Consider the following 22,963-nt stretch of genomic DNA (forward strand, 5'->3'; position numbering starts at 1 on the left):
CACAACACCAGGACAGCCAATGACAGTGAGTCAACCAAATCTGGCCAACCAAAAACAGAGAGCCCGGCATAGCGTGACACATGTGTCATAACCTAATGACCTGGCTGTGTAGCACGTGATGGGTTATATGATAAGCCATGCGGCTTCTGTTCTGTGTGCTGTCGAATGTTACCTCCACAGGACCTCTGAATGTCGTAAGAGGCTGTGTGAGGTCGTCGGACCCGTGGACCAGAGCTTAGCAGAGAACCATCACCATGTGAATCAGATTACAGATTATTTGCCTGCATTCTGCAAAGATGTTAATATAAAGAGGGAAATTAAATGTATTTACATTGGAATATGTTTTCACTAAGGAGGAGTCAAAAGTAGAAACATATAGCGTCTTCATTTCATTCTAGTGGTGGAAATGGGGATGGATGATACAACATACATGATACAGCTTGTTATTATGCCACGTTCACTTAATGTCAGAAACTCAGACATTTCCGACTTGGTTGCTCGTTGTAGAAAGAGTTTCCCACTCGGGAAGTATCAGAATCAACCAATAGGAAGCTCTACGTAAATAACATTTGAACTCAGAGGTCCCAAGTTTCTGACATGACGTGAACGTAGCATTACACATCTCTTGGATGATAGCCATCCAATAGCTGATGCCATGATAGCTGATGCCAACAGTGGGGCAGTGACCAAATGACCAAACCCTTAAAAGTCAATAAAGTCAGGCAGAGTCAACTGAGAACATGCATTAACAAGCAGAGCACTTGAGAGAAGAGAGACAGCAAATAACTGCACTGTAGTAGGCTTCATTTAATAATGTGTTACATACAGCAAAATACACTTCATATTGATACATGTTTTTACTGGTACTTTTACTACATAGACAATTTAATTTGAAAATCTTATTGCTAGGCATGTTAAATAGAATAATTTTTAAAAATATAAAATGAAATATAATATCATAAATATAATGACTAACAAAATACGTCCTTTGTGCTACTGATTATGATGCGGTGTGTTCTAAGTCGTAAGGTTCAGGACGTGATGACGATGAGACACATGCTACTTAATGGCCACGGGGCAGAATAAAGAAACACACAAATTCCACAGGAATAAAGTCATAGGTGCATTTGAAATGACACCCTATTCCCTACAGAGTGCACTACATTTGACCTGGGTCCATGAGGTTCTGGCCAAAGGTAGTGCACTATATAGGGAATATGGTGCCATTTTGTATGCAGACAATGTCTGAAACGGTGCATTGGTGACAGTCCGGTTGCCAAATCTGGTGCTACTTTTGCTAACTCCTTTATGGTAAACAACTCCATTCTCATTGTTGTCTTATTAAGCAGAACTAAACTGGCAACCAGGCTGCATTGATGAAATATGCATCTGGTGCGGGATCACAGTCAACACAGAAGGTATGCATACATCCCATCTTACTGTAACACAATCCTATGTTCAAATGTACAATATATCATACACATCACTGTATCTAGCACCTTCATTCTAACATGAGGTTTCAGGTTGATATGCTCAGCAAATACCCTAGTAGGGTAAAATACAGTACTGGTCCATGAAGTAACTAAGACTTGGCTGTGTCTTTAACATCTGGACAACAATAACATCCCTGTGGTATTTGTATATTAATTTATTAGGCCTTTTGGGTATAGTTACTTACATATTAAAAATAATTGAAATAAAGTGTGTTTGCATGAAGGAATTAGAGGCATGGTTCGTTCAAACTAAAATAGTGCAATTTCCCATTCCTTATCATTAATAATGAGTTACATTGTTAGAGCTATTTGGTGTGTGCACAGGTAGAATGTGTGAATAAAAGTGCATGCAGAAATATTCAAGAGAACATAAATACTGTGATCTGTTCGGGTAAGGTAAAGTTATCATCTCGAACCAAGTATCACGCTACTATAGCAGCTAGCTGTCTGTCATGAGAGATTAGATATGGGTTTTTGAAGAATTTTTTTTTTGAAGGAATTAATGATCTTCAACATAAAACATTCACATTCATAACAAAGACAGACAGACAGAGACAGACTATGTAAAAAATAAATACAATCCCCGAGGACTAAAATCCTACTGATACATAAGTTGCTGTTGAGAACACTGACGGACAGGGAAAGACAGCTGAAAATATTAATGTCATACAGTACTTCTGTTAACTTAAAAAAGTATTTCCACCACACACTCATTTAGCTAGTACAGCTAATGTGAACATACTCATCTTTTCACCATCGACATGAGCAATTGCAATCACTTTTTCAAATAAGCATAGTATGAATTCATGGGGACATACATTGATTTAATTCATGTATGAAGGAATACATGAGTGGACGGACAAATGTTGTATTGTGACAGGGTGTTCACTTCAAAAGAAAATGTTTTTTGCTTGTAGGGAGGGATGGAGGAGAGAGAGTGATGGAGGAGAGAGAGTGATGGAGATGAGGAAGTAAGGAGAGAAGGACTGGCGGAAGGAGAAAAGGAATGAAGGAAAGGAGAGGGAGAAAAGGAAGGTGTGAAGGAACGACAGAGGGAAGGAAAAAGAGAAGAACTGGTCCTACTAGCTGGAAAGGTCATTGAGGTCACCACCCTGTTCTATGACGGCCTTGGCAAACTGCTTGAACACGCGGTCCATGTAGGTGCTCCGTCGGGGCCACAGGCCCTCCAGGAAACCAATATGGCCCCCGTGGCAGGTGATGAGGAGGGCTAGGTTAGGGTTCTGCTTCACTGCCTCCACTGGAATGGCTGAGGAGGAGAAGAGACAAAACACATTGTTAATAATCTAGCAGTCAAGCAATGGATACATATACCAAGCACTATACAGTATATTGTCGATTTAACTTCCAAAACCCCTCAGAAATACTGTATGCACGTACACATTAAGGCATTACAAGAAATGTACAGATAGATATAAAATAATACTATTTTTTATTTATTTTTATATTACTAACAGATTAAACTAATTTTGGCCAAGGGTCCGTGGAATAAGTTTAGAGGGTGTAATACAATACAGTGCAATGTTATTAATCTCCAATTGATGTTCTTAACCCTGGGCAACATGGGCTTGGGAGGCTCACAGGGATATTGGTATCCATCAAAGAAATAGAATGAAAAAAAGAGAAACCTTTTATTCAATTTTTATTATATCCACAGTACTCCACCAATTGACCATTCGTTAAGCTCCACCCCAGAATTTTGGGCAACCAATCGCTGCGCTCCAACGGATCGCAACTGTAGTCGAGTCCAACACCTCCGACAAGCTCACGTTTCAACGCAATGAAAGCCGGAGAGGGCTTTTGCAAAAACAGTTTTCTTCAAAAAATGTATGTAATTATTATTAAATAAGTGAACAGTGCACCAGGAGTAATTGCTACTGTGATTCCTGCTATGCAGAGCCTGTGAACGCTAGATAGCTAGGCAGCCACTTAATATAACTTGTTTTCTCAAAATGTAAGTTAGGTAGCTAAATTAGCAATGTTATGAATACTTAGCTCCCATCTGCTGTCAACATCAGGATACGATTTGAGAGCACTAGTTAGCTCCAAAAGTGGTTATAGCTTAGACTGCATTCTGACAGTGAATTCAGAGGCTAGCTACACTACAAACATCATTTTTACCAGGTTCCTGTAAAGCAATTGTAATGACAGTCCACCACAACATACCCAAGAGTTTCCTGATTAGCAAAGGGTAGTCTGTGTTTAATTTGATTGTGTACTGGAAACACAGTTTGAGATAATTTTGAGGTGATTTCACCAGTGGTTGAATTGGGAATTGGACTTCCCGGGAAAATGTTGTCTGAGGTTGCAACAGTAACTAAGGGGGACGTGGCTTAACTAAGGGTCAATTATCAATTTTAGTTCAATACTTCTTGTATTGTTTACAAAAACAAACAAAAAATACAGTGCCTTCAGAAAGTATTCATACTCCTTGATTTATTCCACATTTTGTTGTGTTACAGCCTGAATTCGAAATGGATTACATTTATATTTTCCCTCACCCATCTACACACAATACCCCATAATGACAAAGTGAAAACATGTTTTGAAATACAGAAATATCTAATTTACATAAGTATTCACACCCCTGAGTCAACACATGTTAGAATCACCTTTGGCAGTGATTACAGTTGTGAGTCTTTCTGGGTAAGTCTCTAAGAGCTTTGCACACCTGGTTTGTTCAATATTTGCACATTATTCTTTTTTAAATTCTTCAAGCTCTGTGAAGTTGTTTGTTGATCATTGTTAGACAGCCATTTTCAAGTCTTGCCATATATTTTCAAACCGATTTATGTCAAAACCGCTAACTAGGCCACTCAGGAACATTCAATGTTGTCTTGGTAAGCAACTCCAGTGTACATTTTGTGTTTTAGGTTATTGTCCTGCTGAAAGGTGAATTTGTCTTCCAGTGTCTGTTGGAAAGCAGACGGAACCAGGTTTTCCTCTAGGATTTTGCCTGTGCTTAGCTCTATTCCGTTTCTTTTTATTTAAAAAAACATCCTAGTCCTTGCCGATGACAAGCATACCCATAACATGATGCAGCCACTACCATGCTTGAACATATGAAGAGTGGTACTCAGCGATGTATTTGCTTTGTATTCAGGACATAAAGTTAATTTCTTTGCCACATTTCTTGCAGTTTTACTTTAGTGCCTTATTGCAAACAGGATGCATGTTTTGGAATAGTTTTTATTCTGTACAGGCTTCCTTCTTGAGTTACTACAATGTTGTTGATCAATCAGTTTTTTCCTATCACAGCCATTAAACTCTGTAACTGTTTCAACATCACCATTGGACTCATGGTGAATTCCCTGAGCGGTTTCCTTCCCCCCCAGCAACTGAGTTAGGAAGAACGCCTGTATCTTTGTAGTGACTGGGTGTATTGATACACCATCAAAAGTGTAATTAATAACTTCACCATACTCAAAGGGATATTCAATGTCTGTTTTTTTACACATCTACCAATAGGTGCCCTTCTTTGCGAGGCATTGGAAAACCTCCCTTGTCTTTGTGGTTGAATCTGTGTTTGAAATTCACAGCTCAACTGATTGTGACTTATTATGTGACTTGTTAGGCACATTTTTACTCCTGAACTTATTTAGGCTTGCATAACAAAGGGGTTGAAAACTTATTGAAATTCTACAAACATAATTCTACTTTAACATTATAGGGTATTGTGTGTAGACCATTGAAACAAAATCTCAATTAAATCCATTTTAAATTCAGGCTGTAACACAACAAAATGTGGAAAAAGTCAACGGGTGTGAATACTTCCTGAAGGCACTGTAAATGGACTGCAATGTAATCTTTAAAATTGCAAAGTTCTCTCTGCCTCATGGCAAAACGTGTGCCAAAATGTGCCTTCCCAGGGCACGAGACGTGGTTCATCCGGCCAAGCAGTCATAGCAGAACTCCTTGTATGATATTTTCTTGTGCTCTGATTTAAAGGTGGTCCCTGATGAATTTGTTATCACAAAAGGGGTCCCCAACCCCAAAACGTTTGAGAACCACTGTTCTATATTAACACTCATTGTGTATTTGCCTGCATTGTCTTTCCGAAAAGGCCTTGCTCATCGGCTAAGCAACCAACATGGAGGGCCAGGGGTGGGGTGTGATTGTGGATTCACCATGACAGGGGGAGAAGACGTCGTCTGCAGCGTTTAGACACAACATGGGCACCTGCACAGACTTGAGCTTGTGGATGGGACTGGCATCGTGGTAGTAGTCATCGTTGGTGGGGTAGCCAAACATTATAGACGTGAACCTCTCATCAAACTCACGGATGGTCTTGGCCTGCATGGGGGTTAAACAACATTTGGCAGCAGTACAAGAGGGCCATAAGGACGAGACTAGAACGTGACTAGAATATATTGTTTTCTTTGACTTTGATTGGATTTACAGGAGGTCATTAAAAAGGAAGTGCATTTTACCTTCATCACATGATCAATGTCGTAACTCTTCTCAAGGACAGATTTGTGTCTAGAGGAGAGAAAAACATGAGGAAGCAGGAAGTAGGTTTGCTTCACTGGGGAAGTAGGTTTGCTTCAATGGGGATCATGGGGAAGCATGGGGGTTTGCTTTAATATCCAGTGGCAATGTTTATGAAATGATTGGGGCCTGAGAGTAAAGTACAGAGTATAAAATATGTCCAGGATCCCCAGAGAGAGATAGCGAAGAGAGAGATAGCAAAGAGAGAGAGGCAAGAGAAAGAGCGAGAGGGAGGGGAGTGAGAGCGAGAGAGAGGGATAGAAAGAGAGGGAAAGAAAGAGAGGCTTGTGGCCAAGCTAGTTCACACCCTCCACAAACCTCAGGGGTCAGGGGTCAGGTGCTAACCGCTAAAAGGAAAACAATGTAGCTCAGTGCAACTAACAGCTAAAATAGGCTAATCCCCCAGCCCAGGCTCCAGCTTCCTCTGGCCCCCACCCACCTGTCCACACCTGCCTGCAGGCAGCTAGTGAGGTAAGAGTTGAAGAGGAAGCGGTCCAGAGGCTTCTCCAGTGACGCTGTACACGCAAACACATCCCAACCTGCCGAGAACACCACCACACCCTTCAGACACGTCTCCCTGCCCTTCTTCCCCAGGTAGTTTGCCAGCATCATCCTGGGGTTCAAAAGAGGGGGAGAGGGTTGTGGGGAGAAGGGAGGGGGGAGAGCAGAGAAGGATTGTGAAATGTTACATTTTTCATCAATCTGCACTTAGCTTGGAGATTATAGCTTGAATACCTCTTTTGACATGGTGTAAGTACTACTGAGAGGCTGAGCTCTCTGAATCAAATGCAAAGTGTTGTTTCTGAATGGGGGAAAGCATGAGGCTGCAAACGTTCAAAATACATAACCAACCCATGACATAATTTCTGCTGGTGAGCGTTGACCTTTTTTGAATATCATTAAAAACCTAAGGATGACCAAGTGCGCTCTCGAGGCTCTACGTAAACCGTACTCGCTTCAGACTGACTCCCACAGTTCAGTGAAGTAATACTATAGTATAGTATTGCTCTAGACAGATCCCGTTGACGTCAATAAGCTACAATAATACACAATTTATGCAGAAGTCTGAGTAATGCATGTGCTTGGGATTTGGCCCAGTGAATAGTGTCACTGTCCATTGAAGTGAGAATGCATGAAGAGGCACCTACCCGCCCATGGAGACCCCAGCAGCCATGAGAGGGGCGTCCTCATTTGTCCTCTGGATGAGTTCGATGACAGCCTCCAGGTCCTCTGTGTTGGCAGCGCAGTACGTTCTGGGGGTCTGGGTGGCACACAAAGATAAGAAGAGTTCACCATGTGTGCTTTTGCAGAGTGTGTGTACTGTGCACCATTTCCCTGCACGTGCACACACTGTTAGGGTATCTATAGTCAGACGTGCACATACGGTACATGAATTACACTCAAGCCTTCATACCTTCTCTCACACATGTGCACAAACACTGCTTGTGATTTAGAGGCCAAACAATCACCATGACGCTATGTAGTTTTCATGGTGCTCTATTGATGAGTGGTAGAAAAAGAAGGTCTGGCTTTACAAATGGCTGATTCAGGCTATTTGGAGTTAGTGCAGTAGCAACCACAAGAGCAGTTATAACACCATTAAAGAGCAGTCAGAGCTGTGTAGCATGCAGCCTGCAGCTGGATAGCCTTTGGACTGTAGCATCTGTCCATCACTATCAATTAATGCAAGAAATTCTTGTTAAACATTAAGCAAATTACCCGCTTAGTCAAATGAGACCACAGACATGGAGAACAATAATGGGCCACTAAGGTTTGATAAAATAAAATAAAACTCAATTTATTTTATATTTAACCTTTATTTAACTAGGCAAGTCAATTAAGAACAAATTATTATTTACAATGACGGCCTACCCCGGCCAAACCCTAACGACGTTGGGCCAATTGTGCGCCGCCCTATGGGACTCCCAATCACGGCCGGTTGTGATACAGCCTGTAATCAAACCAGGGTCTGTAGTGACGCCTCTAGCACTGAGATGCAGTGCCTTAGACCGCTGCGTCACTCGGGACATTCAATGACGAAACTAAATGAAACATAACAGGGTTTTAAAGGTGACAATGAATTCAAATACTAGTACAATCTAAAATGGGATAGGCTACAGCTTTACAACTGTTCTTTGTTGTACCTAAAACCCACTAAAGTACTAATAACTGACAACACATGGATTTAAAATAACCTTAAAGAAGCAGGTTTTATAACTTTATACTCCCTGACATCATCACTTCAGCATTTCAAGTCCATTTAAAGTAACCTATTTCTCAGTCAGACATGTTGTCTATCTCTGTGGCTGCATACCAGTACCTTTCCTCATCAATATTAATGCGCAAAGCTCAGCCAAAGTGGAAGCTGTTTTTTCACAGCAGCCATATCCACTTGCTGTGTCGTCATAGAAAACGTTTTTGAGTAGACGACTTGAGAGGAGTAGGAACTGTACTGGTACGGTTGCAACGATAATATCCACAATAAAAACAGCGTGAACCAATTTCCCTTTTGATGATACAGTATTAAAGTTAACTACAATACAACACAGTTCAATGTCCAATAACCATCCATTGTATTGTAGTACTGGTAAATATTACTATGATATATGATGCGACTCAAATGTACCAACTAAGTGTAACGGAGGCTTTTCGAAACCTGAAGAACTGAATTAGCTCCGAGAGGGAACCTCTCACAGAGCAGGACATTCATTCTAATACTGTGCCCTATTTAAACAATGGACGCCATTTACACTAAACTGGCCACAAAGAAAACAGTCAAAGGCTTATGAATGCGTAGGCATTTGCATAAAACCTCAAAGCTAGTGGAAGAAGGGTCATTCCTTTCCTACCACCACGTTATGTAGTGCAATAGTTATACTCGGAGATCATAGTACTGTTATATATACATACCTGTACATACAAAATACTGGAAATATTTATTTAACTAGGCATTAGGGTACTTCTTACCTCATCATGCAGACAACACGTGAAGTTTGTTTGATTTTTTTCACATGTGCACTCATAGAGATCCTATTAAAGTACTCTAATTCCTACTTATCTGTGTGCACTACAGTATTGGCCCAGTTTGGCAACTGAGAATAGCCCTTTCAGATGAAACCCTGGCCTGGGTTACAAGATAACAGTAACTGGTGTGTGTATGTGTGTGTGTGTGTGTGTGTGTGTGTGTGTGTGTGTGTGTGTGTGTGTGTGTGTGTGTGTGTGTGTGTGTGTGTGTGTGTGTGTGTGTGTGTGTGTGTGTGTGTGTGTGTGTGTGTGTGTGTGTGTGTGTGTGTTCGTGTTCGTGTTCGTGTTCGTGTTCGTGTTTGTGTTCGTGCGTGCGTGCGTGCGTGTGTGTGTGTGTGTGTGTGTGTGTGTGTTCATGCTTGAGTGCATGTGTGTCTGTCTTTGTGACTGTGCATGTGAATACAACAATGACAAGACACAAAACAACCCATTTATTTATTCTGAGAGCACAGATCTCAAAAAGGACATTGTGGCCACAAACTATGGCACGATACAAGGTTTCATTTGTCGATTGGCTGAGTAGTTTGGGTGACACCGATACCTAATATAATTTATGCACATTAGCATCTCTTGAATAGCATCGTAGCACTTCCTCGCTTCAATGGAGATTGACAACCTAATCGTTGGCTAAATAGATCTGGAACGGGCGTAGATTCATAGATAAAGCTTGAGCTACAGTGGGTGTCAGAATAGCATGTGCTTGGTGAAGACAGGACAGGGCAAGGTCATTCTGCTCTATGGTCCAGTGTTAGAATACACTATCCACCTGTAACTTCAATCCCTGCTATGTAACAACATAGTCGGTCTGCACCCTGTCTGGACTAGGCTCCCTATGGGTAACCCAATACACTATGGGTTACACATGACACAGACATTATGTGTCATGTTATGGGCTGCTCGGTGACATAGTGAAGGGGGTGTCACACTGATAAATAGCACCAATGACAATGCAGGGGAAAGCCTGCACAGGCATGTGGAGCACCACTAGGATGTAGGGCCTATGTCTTTGTCATGTTGTGAGTGTTTGCATAGCCGTGTAGATGAAGATACCTTTTGATTGTACGGAGTAAAATAGTCGTTGCAAACTGTTGTGCTTTTGAATGCATGTCTGAATTTAAAACAAAAAAGGTACACATGCACAAATCCTTTTGAAACTGTACTTTGTATGAATATTAGATTCTTACCAAGAGAGTTTCGCCAGACACCCCTCTGTTGTTGAATACCGCACACCTGAAACACAAAAACATGCACTTTAGCCTTTGAATTCCATTCATTCCATTTCTTTCCTTGCATTCCTTGAGAAATTACAAGACTAATGCTAATATGATTACGTTCCTAAATGTAAGCGAGTGCCAGCAGACTATGTGATAACTATGTTCTAACTTCCAGGTGCACTGCATGACTCAAAATAACACGCTGCCCCCAATCTGTTTTTCTATTAGTGCTGAACAGCAGTATCATACATTTCTCTACTCATCTGTTATCTGAGAGACTCAACCTTGCTGTTTCTATCTGTAAAACTCAGCAGCAGGGTGGGGCCATACTGTAGATTGGGGGGTGGACACAGCAAGGAGTGGTGACGTACATTTGCTTCCTGCTGCAAAGCTTGTACCAGTAAGCTGTAATTCACTAAGCTAGCAGGACAGGGGTGAGGGCCGGGGTGAAAGATGCTGACTTTGCCTGCTTGCCCCCCCCCCCCCCCCTTCCCTGCTCCGTTTGCTTGCCTGCCCCCCTCCCGTACCTTCTCTAAACTGCTCCCTCCGTTTTAAAGAACGAGTACAGAGAACACAGAGGGGCTTTTTGGAGGAGAGAAAACTGCCTTCCTCGGCATCTCTTAGGGCTTATGCAACGTTCAGCTCTTTCTTTCCAAAGCAGCTCTGCTCTGCCTACTGAGAGATTGGCTAGCCTCTCTATTGTTGCAGCTGCCTACCTCAAGTAACCCTAATCCATTCATACAACGTTGTTATAACACAATGTACAAATGCGTTTGAAAGTACTGTCAACTCCTGACATAGAGTATGTTCACTGCAAAGAAAATGTATTCGAATTTGGACTACTGAACTGCAATGCACTGAAACAGATGAGTGTGTTATCAAGAGTGGACTGTACACAGTGTTTAAAATAGTCCTACAGGCTAAAATATAGGCCTAATCCACAGGCCTAATCCACAGTATTGAATGGAGCAATAGTTTGAATTAATGAAAACTGTGCAGTACTGTCTAGTACTTCTAGCCAAGAACACACACCTATATCCCAGCTCCCTGCTCTGCTGGACCATGTGGAGGATGTAGGACTCTCTGCTGGTGCCGGTCAGGCCTGGAAGCAGCAGGACGGTGGGGCGCGTGGCCGAGTTGGGGTGGGAGGCGCTGTCATCGTTGTCGAACCAATCCAGAGAGATCTGCCCTCCATCTGCTGCTCTAATGAGCTCACTGCAGAGAGGAGAAGGTCAGACATAACAGTCAGAAGAGAAGCGGGACAGGCCGGGTAGAAAGAGACAGCACTAAATTACAGACACACACACTAGGGATTATCATGGGTAACCGGGATCCCGGGACTGTCCTGAGAACACTTCACGTTTCCCGAAAAGAAAATTGATGGCTCATTTCTTCCCCAATGTCTGCACTAATACAATTCCTCAGCATCAGGTTAGCAAGAAATGTAGTAGCACATTATCCAAACAGGTTGTACCATGGAAGCCTAGTTTATTTACTTCATACAAAGTGGCCATAAATTCAAAGCGCACGCAAAATTGACACTGCCGGTCTTGCCGGACTGCATTCGCAACCTGAATTCAGTTAATAAACCCTAAAGGAAACCCCATACAGTGTAGTCTATTAAAGAACGTGTGTGTCTTTGAGCTGTCATTGTAAGTCTTCAGACAGTTACACATTTGATAGGCCTATGCACAATTCACTACATAGGCATCTTTGTCATGAAGTCTGTTAACAATTCAGAGAGACATGAAGGAAAATTCTATCCTCTCGTCCAAGAGCCTAGGCTATTTTCCTGTCAAGTCCCAATCCCACTGAAACCCAAAATCGTGACTACTTTATTCTGTAATCCATAGGTTGGATTATCAAAAAGCACGTCTCTTGGTTATGCATGTCAAAATACCGTTATAACATTTCTCCTGCTTCTCTGCGCTGTCTCGTACATGCTGCCCAAATGAGAACTTCGGTAGAGAATGTGTGAATAGGGAGGAGGTACTAAGATAACATATGGAATTGTTTTAAGATGGTCATACCATGGATCATTTAGCTATTTGATTTAGAATTTTCTGATCCCTTTAGGTATATATATATTTTATTTATTTATTTGGCCTTTACTACTATAGCCCATAGAAACGCATTGAATAACATATTCCTAAAAGGCAAAAAAGACATTCCTTTTGATAGATTTTTTTACTAAGGTTTTGAAGTGTCTGTCCTATATCTAGGAGATACACTACATGACCAAAAGTATGTGGACACCTACTGATGTTTTGGGCAATTAGGCCTGGCTCGCAGTCAATGTTCTAATTCATCCCAAAGGTGTTCGATGGGGTTGAGGTCCGGGCTGTGTGCAGGCCAGTCAAGTTCTTCCACACTGATCTCGACAAACCGTTTATGTATGGACCTCACTTTGTGCACGGGGGAATTGTCATACTGAAACAGGAAAGGGCCTTCCCCAAACTCTTGCCACAAAGTTGGAAGCACAGAATTGTGAAGAATGCCGTTGTATGCTGTAGCGATAAGATTTCCCTTCAATGGAACTAAGGAGCCTGAACCATGAAAAAAAAACTTCAGACCATTATTCCTCCTCCACCAAACTTTACAGTTGGCACTATGCATCTGCCAAACCCAGATTCGTCCATCGGACTGCCAGATGGTGAAGCGTGATCCATCACTCTAGAGAACGCGTTTCCAAAGCCCAATGGAGGTGAGTTTTACACCACTCCAGCCAACGCTTGGCATTGCGCATGGTGATCTTAGGCTTACACGCCGCTCTCTCGGCCATGGAAATCCATTTCATGAAGCTCCCGACGAACAGTTCTTGTGCTGATGTTGTTTCCAGAAACAGTTTGGAACTCGGTATTGAGTGTTGCAGCCGAGGACAGACAATTTTTACATGCTTCGCGTTTCAGCACTTGGTGGTCCCATTCTGTGAGCTTGTGTGGCCTACCACTTCGCGGCCGAGTAGTTATTGCTCCTAGAAGTTTCCACTTCACAATAATAGCAGCTCTGGCAGGGAAGAAATTTTACGAACGGAGTTGTTGGCAAGGTTGCATCCTATGACGGTGCCACGTTGAAAGTCACTAAGCTCTTCAGTAAGGCCATTCTACTGCCAATGTTTGTCTATGTAGATTGCATGGCTGTGTGCTCGATTTTATACACCTGTCAGCAACGTGTGTGGCTGAAATAGCCGAATCCACTAATTGGAAGGGGTGTCAACATACTTTTGTATATACTGTATAGTGTATATCTATATGTACACTGAAGAAAATATCAACAGAACATGTAAAGTGTTGGTCCCATGTTTCATAAGCTGAAATAAAAGATCCATGAAATGTTCCATAAGCACAAAAAGCTTATTTCTCTCAGATGTTGTGCACACATTTGTCTACATCCCTGTTAGTGAGCCTTTCTCCTTTGCAAAGATAATCCATCCACCTGACAGGTTTTGCATATCAAGAAGCTGATTAAACAGCAGGATCATTATAAAGGCGTACCTTGTGCTGGGGACAATAAAAGGCCAATGTGCAGTTTTGTCACACATCACAATGCCACAGATGTCTCAAGTTGAGGGCGCGTGTAATTGGCATGCAGAGCTTTTGCCAGAGAATTTAATGTACATTTTTCTACCGTAAGCCGCCTTCAACGTCGTTTTAGAGAATTTGGCAGTACGTCCAACCAGCCTCACAACCGCAGACGACGTGCGTGGCGTCATGTGGGCAAGCGATTTGCTGATGTCAACATTGTGAACAGAGTGCCCCATGATGGTGGTGGGGTTATGGTATGGGCAGGCATAAGCTACCGACAACGAACACAATTTCATTTTATCGATGCCAATTTGAATGCACAGAAATACCGTGACGATATCCTGAGGCTCATTGTGAGGCCCTTTTTTTAAAGGTTTCTGTGAACAACAGATACATATCTGTATTCCCGGTCATGTAAAATCCATAGATTAGGGCCAAATGAATTTATTTCAATTGACTGATTTCCGCATATGAACTGTAACTCAGTAAAATCTTTGAAATTGTTGCATGTTGCATTTATCTTTTTGTTTATCTTGACAACCACTTTATTTATATATATATATATATATATATATATATATATATATATATATATATATAGAGAGAGAGAGAGAGAGAGAGATATCTGAAATCGAATACTTTAAGGTATAGAATTATTAACAACTGTAATTGTCACTTCCTGATCTGTTTTACCTGTTCTTGTGATTGTCTCCACCTCCTCCAGGTGTGACTTATTTTCCGCAGTGTATTTATCCCTGTGTTTCCTGTCTCTCTGTGCCAGTTCGTCTTGTATGTTTTCAAGTCAACCAGCGTGTTTTCCCATGTGCCTGTTTTCTATTATCTTTTTCCTAGTCTTCCCTGTTTTGACCTTTGCAGGTTTTTTTCTGGACTCCGTACCCGCCTGCCTGACCCTTCTGCCTGCCCTGACATCGAGCCTGTCTGCCACTCTTTTCACCTCTTGGACTCAGAATCTGGTTTTGACCTTTTGCCTGTCCACGACCATTCTCTTGCCTTCTCCTTTTGGATTATAAATAAACTACCAAGACTCTAACCATCTGCCTTGTGCCCTTAGAGTAATGTTTATTTTCTTGTTGGAACCTATATGGATCTATATAGGTTCCAACTTGAGAAATACTGCACCAAACATCTTACTTAGATGTAAAATTGTGCGACCAGACCTCCTCGGCAAAAACGCCAAAATGAATTACCGATTTATCTTAGATTCATTCTAACTATTTTGAGGAATTGTATAATGACTATGTTGTTGCTATGGCGTCTCAAGAGGGACAAAGTAATATTGCGCTTTTTAAGTGAAGGGTCTTGTATGAGAGTATGCGAGGCACGGACGTTCCCTTCCCCTAGCCGAGTTCTGCTAGGAGCAAACTGAACCTAGTATGCAGATCATTTTTGCCACCTAATTGGTATTTTGACCAATCAGATCAGATCTTTTGCCTCTAATTGGGCAAAGATCAGAATTGGGCTGCCTGTACAATTGCAGCCGTGCAGTCCCACCTGCACCATTTTCTTGAATACCACTTTATTTCACTAGTGATCAGCCTCACAAGCTGCATTGATACAGGCAGCCCAATTCAGATCTTTTGCCAATGATTTAGAATATCTGATACTTATCTGATCTTTTCCCTAAAGTGTAAACAGAAAAAAAACAATCTGATTTGACCTCCAATTTAAATCACATCCATATGTGGATCTCAATCCTGATACAATTCTGATGCTCCATTTGCGACCTCCGTCTGGGCGCTCAGATCAGACTTTTTTGCTCTGAAGAGATTTTGTTCTCTGCAGCTGCAGTGGATTCTTATGGAGAATAAATGTATAGTTTCCCCAAGCCTACCCCGTTAGCTGGGGTCAATGAGACCCAGTGCAATCCATCTCACGCCAACCAACCAACCGAGCGACCAGACAACAACATTGGTTGTCAATGCCTGTATGACTGGAAGAGGAATGAAATTACAGAACCACACCAGCATTAAATATGCACTTAAAGGCGAGACTAGAGCAGCCACTGGTGTCGTGGGCCGTGCACCAATCTGGAGCCAGCTGGTTGGGCCGTGTACCAATCGAGAGCGAGCACGACCCATAAGCAGAAACAGGAGGACACCTCTTTTATAGACATGCTAATCCCAGATGCGGATGAGTGGAGTGAGAGAGAGAGAGAGAGAAAAATGTCACTCCGACAGCCAGCGATAGTCGAGAAAATCATGATCAGCTTTCAAGGATCTCTGTCCCATTCAGTTCAACATTCCATGGTGGGTCAAATAGTCAAATTGCCATGGTCTGAGGCACTTTTCCAATTCTAATAATGCAATTTCTATGCTCTGTCCTTGTGTAGATTTGACTATGGTTAGTAGAGGTCTTCTCTTCCCTCATGACTAATAACCTCCAGCAAATATCATTGGCTAAACACACACACACACACACACACACACACACACACACACACACACACACACACACACACACACACACACACACACACACACACACACACACACACACACACACACACACACACACATCGGAGACAGGTGGTGGGTGAGACCCACATGCTGCCATGGTGCATTGTGGGAAGTGGGAAACATGTAGCTGCTTGATTGGACAATGGTTAAACAAAGGCCAAGAGAAGTGGAATGCCCTTGACACTAGGGCATCCTTCTGAGTCACTGGATCAGATTAGGGCAAGTCTGTCTGACTGCTATCAAGGCCAGGACAATAGTAATAGATGGCCTATAGTCCCATTCTGTGGTTAGTTACCTATAGTGCCACTTTCAGCAATAGTAGTAAAGATTTCAGAAGGTCTACTCTATCTTGATTGGCTATTGAAGTTGATGATGATATTGCTCCTTAGTGGACAACCTACATAAACACAGTAACTAATGACAATGATCAAATAATTTGGTATTTTCGGTCAGTAAATCAGATCAAATCACTATTTTGATTCTAGCTCTGTGGAATATACTATACTATATACAGTGGGGAGAACAAGTATTTGATACACTGCCGATTTTGCAGGTTTTCCTACTTACAAAGCATGTAGAGGTCTGTCATTTTTATCATAGGTACACTTCAACTGTGAGAGACGGAATCTAAAACAAAAATCCAGAAAATCACATTGTATGATTTTTAAGTAATTAATTTGCATTTTATTGCATGACATAAGTATTTGATCACCTACCAACCAGTAAGAATTCCGGCTCTCACAGACCTGTTAGTTTTTCTTTAAGAAGCCCTCCTGTTCTCCACTCATTACCTGTATTAACTGCACCTGTTTGAACTCGTTACCTGTATAAAAGACACCTGTCCACACACTCAATCAAACAGACTCCAACCTCTCCACAATGGCCAAGACCAGAGAGCTGTGTAAGGACATCAGGGATAAATTGTAGACCTGTACAAGGCTGGGATGGGCTACAGGACAATAGCCAAGCAGCTTGGTGAGAAGGCAACAACTGTTGGCACAATTATTAGAAAATGGAAGAAGTTCAAGATGACGGTCAATCACCCTCGGTCTGGGGCTCCATGCAAGATCTCACCTCGTGGGGCATCAATGATCATGAGGAATGTGAGGGATCAGCCCAGAACTACACGGCAGGACCTGGTCAATGACCTGAAGAGAGCTGGGACCACAGTCTCAAAGAAAACCATTAGTAACACACTACGCCGTCATGGATTAAAATCCTGCAGCGCACGCAAGGTCCCCCTGCTCAAGCCAGCGCATGTCCAGGCCCGTCTGAAGTTTGCCAATGACCATCTGGATGATCCAGAGGAGGAATGGGAGAAGGTCATGTGGTCTGATGAGACAAAAATAGAGCTTTTTGCTCTAAACTCCACTCGCCGTGTTTGGAGGAATAGAAGGATGAGTACAACCCCAAGAACACCATCCCAACCGTGAAGCATGGAGGTGGAAACATCATTCTTTGGGGATGCTTTTCTGCAAAGGGGACAGGACGACTGCACCGTATTGAGGGGAGGATGGATGGGGCCGTGTATCGCGAGATCTTGACCAACAACCTCCTTCCCTCAGTAAGAGCATTGAAGATGGGTCGTGGCTGGGTCTTCCAGCATGACAACGACCCGAAACACACAGCCAGGGCAACTAAGGAGTGGCTCCGTAAGAAGCATCTCAAGGTCCTGGAGTGGCCTAGCCAGTCTCCAGACCTGAACCCAATAGAAAATCTTTGGAGGGAGCCGAAAGTCCGTATTGCCCAGCGACAGCCCCGAAACCTGAAGGATCTGGAGAAGGTCTGTATGGAGGAGTGGGCCAAAATCCCTGCTGCAGTGTGTGCAAACCTGGTCAAGAACTACAGGAAACGTATGATCTCTGTAATTGCAAACTAAGGTTTCTGTACCAAATATTCAGTTCTGCTTTTCTGATGTATCAAATACTTATGTCATGCAATAAAATGCAAATTAATTACTTAAAAATCATACAATGTGATTTTCTGGATTTTTGTTTTAGATTCCGTCTCTCACAGTTGAAGTGTACCTATGATAAAAATTACAGACCTCTACATGCTTTGTAAGTAGGAAAACCTGCAAAATTGTCAGTGTATCAAATACTTGTTCTCCCCACTGTATATTACATACAGAGCCTTCGGAAAGTATTCAGACCCCTTGACTTTTTCCACATTTTGTTAGGTTACAGCTTTATTCTAAAATGTATAAAATAAAATAAAAATGTGTCAATCAATCTACACACAACACCCCATAATGACAAAGCAAAAACAGGTTTTAAGAAAAGTATTCTAATTTACAAAAGAAAAATATATATATATAACATTTACATAAGTATTCAGACCATTTACTCAGTACTTTGTTGAAGCACCTTTGGCAGCGATTACAGCCTCGACTCTTCATGGGCATGATGCTACAAGCTTGGCACACCTGTATTTGGGGAGTATCTCCCATTCTTCTCTGCAGACCCTCTCAAGCTCTGTCAGGTTGGATGGGGAGCGTTGCTGAACAGCTATTTTCAGGTCTCTCCAGATATGTTCGATCGGGTTCAAGTCCGGGCTTGGCTGGGCCACTCAAGGACATTCAGAGACTTGTCCCGAAGCCACTCCTGCATTGTCTTGGCTGTGTGATTAGGGTCTTTGTCCTGTTGGAAGGTGAACCTTCGCCCCAGTCTGAGGTCCTGAGCACTCTGGAGCAGGTTTTCATTAAGGATCTCTCTATACTTTGCTCTGTTCTTCCTCGATCCTGACTAGTCTCCCAGTCCCTGCTGCTGAAAAACATCCATCGTAGGGATGGTGCCAGGTTTCCTCCAGAAGTGATGCTTGGCATTCAGACCAAAGAGTTCAATCTTGGGTTCATCAGACCAGAGAATCTTGTTTCTCATTGTCTGAGAGTCTTTAGGTGCCTTTTGGCAAACTCCAAGCGGGCTGTCATGTGCCTTTTAACGAGGAGTGGCTTCCATCAGGCCATTGTACCATAAAGTTATGATTGGTGGAGTGCTGCAGGGATGGTTGTCCTTCTGGAAGGTTCTCCCATCTCCACAGAGGAACTCTAGAGCTCTATCAGTGACCATCGGGTTCTTGGTCACCTCCCTGACCAAGACCCTTCTCCCCCGATTGCTCAGTTTGGCCGGGCGGTTCTAGGAAGAGTCTTGGTGGTTCCAAACTTCTTCCAGTTAAGAATGATGGAGGCCACTGTGTTCTTGGGGACCTTCAATGATGCAGAAATTTTTATTTATTATATGCAACAATTTCTAAAAACCTGTTTTTGCGTCGTCATTATGGGGTATTGTGTGTAGATTCCTAAGGCTTGAATTTTTAAAATTCATTTTAGAATAAGGCTGTAACGTAACAAAATGTGGAAAAAGTCAAGGGGTCTGAGTACTTTCCGAAGGCACTGTATATACAGTACCAGTCAAAAGTTTGGACACACCTACTCATTCCAGGGTTTTCCTTTATTTTTACTATTATCTACATTGTATATCAAAACGATGAAATAACACATATGGAATCATGTAGTAACCAAAAAAAGTGTTAAACAAATCAAACTATATTATGTTTGAGATTCTTCAAAGTAGGCACCCTTTGCCTTGATGACAGCTTTGCACACTTGGCATTCTCTCAACCAGCTTCACCTGGAATGCTTTTCCAACAGTCTTGAAGGAGTTCCCACATATGCCACACACACACACATTATATATATATATATATATATATATATATATATATACTAACTACCCCCAACTCCATTGAATTAATTTCAACCCACCTAATAAATGCAGGAGTCCTTGGACACCCTGACCATTAATCTCTAACAGAATGCATTAAAGTGGCAGCGGTTGCCTGAGCCAATACCATCACACAAAAGATTACTTTCACGTTTCTGCTGATAAGTCTTGACGAAGGGCAAGAGGTGCAACCCACTGGGCACAGACGTCAATTCAACGTTCATTCTACCTGTTCACTAGACCAAGTGACCCTTGAACTTTGACACTTATTTAAGAGAATTGGCAATAAATCACAATCTGTATTGTAAAGACTAATCTAGTAATAGTTTTTACATGCCCCCCCAAAAGGTCTGTGCATGTCTAACAGTATAACTTTAGTCCGTCCCCTCGCAAACCAGGGACCCTCTGCACATATCAACAACAGTCACCCACGAAGCATCGTTACCCATCGCTCCACAAAGGCCGCGGCTCTTGCAGAGCAAGGGGAACCACTACTTCAAGGTCTCAAAGCGAGTGACGTAACCGACTGAAACGCTATTAGCGCGCACCACCGCTAACTAGCTAGCCATTTCACATCCGTTACACTCACCCCCCTTTCGACCTCCTCCTTTTCCGCAGCAACCAGTGATCCGGGTCAACAGCATCAATCTAACAGTATTAACTTTACGTCCGTCCCCTCGCCCATACCCGGGCGCGAACCAGGGACCCTCTGCACACATCAACAACAGTCACACACGAAGCATCGTTACCCATCGCTCCACAAAAGCCGCGGCTCTTGCAGAGCAAGGGGAACCACTACTTCAAGGTCTCAAAGCGAGTGACGTAACCGATTGAAACGCTATTAGCGCGCACCACCGCTAACTAGCTAGCCATTTCACATCCGTTACACATGTCCCTGCATACAGGTGTATTTTTAAACTAACACCATGCAACAGGCTTCTCTCTTATGAGACATGAGCTCCATGAGTTTAAACCAATTTCTCCAGTTTAATTCCTGTTCACCCAGTTCCATTTCACCATCAGACCAGGGAAACCCCTTCCCTTCACATGCTAAAGATCCTCTCGCAATATGTTCATTTTGAGATAGTTCTTTCAACAATAACACCACTACCATCACTTCTGATCCTATAAAAGTCTTACTTTCTGTAGCTGACCCACGGTTTAGCCGTGACGAAGGGCCTAAGCACCGTCTGGATCCGGCTCTCCCAGCACCAGAAGGTGGGGTAGTAGGTCTCTGACACCACGGGACATTGGTCCCGCAGGAACTGGTAGAACTTCTTACCACCAGAAATCAGTTGGGGCTTCTGCAATACAAGACATGAAGTGTGTGAGTGATGTGGCTTTCACGTTATTGAGGGGAAGTGGAGGAGAAATGTCTGACCATGCAAGTCAAAGATACATTGTTGTACCTTTCCTACATTGAATTTACGCAATGTATACTACAGACGACAGACAATCTCCTGAATACAGTTCATTATACTTCATCATTCACAATCTACACCACTCCTCCCTTACAATACCCTTAAAAACATTGTGAAGCCTCTTCACTGAAATCACACGATTTTGAATATTGATTCCAAAGGAAGGATCTCAACAACTATGGTGTAATTGTAATGCAATATCAAGACTGGAATCTCAATTTTATATTGCTCTAATTTTGTTCTAGAGGACTGTATAAAGTGTCAGAAAATATGAAATGTTTTGGTGAGTTTTAGGGACATTCTGCAGTCACTAGTGGAGATGAAAGAGACTGGTAATGAGAATACAGTGACAGTAGGCAGTGTTGTAAATGGGATTATATGAGGTCACCACAATATCAAACACATCTGTCCTATCAGAGCATATAGGTCCTTATACATGTGCAGCACATCTCTGAACCTGTAAAACAAAAAATGTAATGCACGGCCGTTATTGTGTGTTTTATTATTATCAAACATTCGCCTGATGTTATATAGGCCTATGCTTTTCATTATTGGGGAAATCGAATATTGGAAAACCCATTAATTCCTGAATATCCAGTAGACCTACAGTAGGTAAGGAACCATCATTGCATGAAAATTTCTGACAGCTTGCATGACAATAGCCTAAACCGAGCCTACATGATCGACATTTCAGATTACAAAACCAACAAAGGACTCACGATCAAATATATGCGGCCTAAATAGCAATTCAACTTTTGTAAATATGTAGCCTTGGCCTAATTGTACAAATTTTGAATTTTCACATTTAGTCCGGAGAAAAATCATACGATAGCATTTTATTGAGAGATTATATCGCATGTGCAGTACCGCAGATGCTCGTACGCTACTGTAATAAATCAGCCCCCTCAGCAAACCATGCAGCAGCTGAGCCGGTTTGATGCGCAAAAGCGCGAGCAATATCCCTCATAATAACCGTTATGCCACATTCTAATATTTAAAAGACAAGTTGCAGGTTACAATGTATCCCAAATAATTATTCTTCAAAGCAGCCTCTGTGACCTCCCTACCTTCGCGACAGAGATCAAGTAATAGTAGGCATAAGCTGCGCTGAAGCCAAGCACCAGTGACAATACACCAGATCCAAAAAGTCCAACTTTCACTTGATTTTCCAGATAAAGTGACAGGTCCCTTGTCAAAACATTCAAATTGAAGTCCAGTGAGATCATTGCCAGGTCCCTGTTATCTCGCGCTTTCAGGTATAGCGGCCAGGTTCGAATGAAACCTCTGCTCCTCTGGATGCACGCACTAATGTGAAGGGGAAAGTCAAGGGGAGCGATATATATAGAGGCAGACGATGGCGCTATTTGACCGGACTGCGCTGAGCCGTAGCAGGCGCAATATTAGGCTATATAACACCTGCAGTGGAAGCAGCCAACATTGCATCGGGGACAGCGCACATTTTGTCCGATTTATCTTTTTCGTAGCAGGTTAGGATAACTTACGCAGCAGGTTAGGATAATTAAAGTAGCATGTTAGGATAATTAGGTTAAGGTTAGGAAAAGGGTGAAGGTTAGGGTTAGCT

The 22,963-nt window shown here is 42.4% G+C and overlaps 1 protein-coding gene across 2 annotated transcripts; it reads right to left on the minus strand.

The window, feature by feature from the left end:
- Nucleotides 1-787: 787 nt before the first annotated feature.
- On the minus strand, nt 788-22,708 carry LOC139559600 (phospholipase ABHD3-like). 2 transcript variants are annotated; one of them, XM_071375732.1, is made up of 9 exons: nt 22,449-22,708; nt 21,101-21,264; nt 11,270-11,452; nt 10,208-10,253; nt 7,148-7,260; nt 6,439-6,612; nt 5,942-5,990; nt 5,691-5,804; nt 788-2,760 (listed from the first exon to the last, which is right to left on the minus strand). In XM_071375732.1, exons 1-9 carry the CDS (start codon nt 22,605-22,607, stop codon nt 2,740-2,742), a joined length of 1,023 nt encoding a protein of 340 aa, XP_071231833.1. In that variant the 5' UTR covers nt 22,608-22,708; the 3' UTR covers nt 788-2,739. The 2 variants fall into 2 exon arrangements, with proteins under 2 accessions (XP_071231833.1, XP_071231834.1); XM_071375733.1 differs by having other exon boundaries at nt 5,639-5,804; nt 22,449-22,707.
- Between the last annotated feature and the right edge of the window lie 255 nt (nt 22,709-22,963).

This window comes from Salvelinus alpinus, chromosome 30, assembly GCF_045679555.1.
Source record: "Salvelinus alpinus chromosome 30, SLU_Salpinus.1, whole genome shotgun sequence".
Classification (NCBI taxonomy): Eukaryota; Metazoa; Chordata; class Actinopteri; order Salmoniformes; family Salmonidae; genus Salvelinus; species Salvelinus alpinus.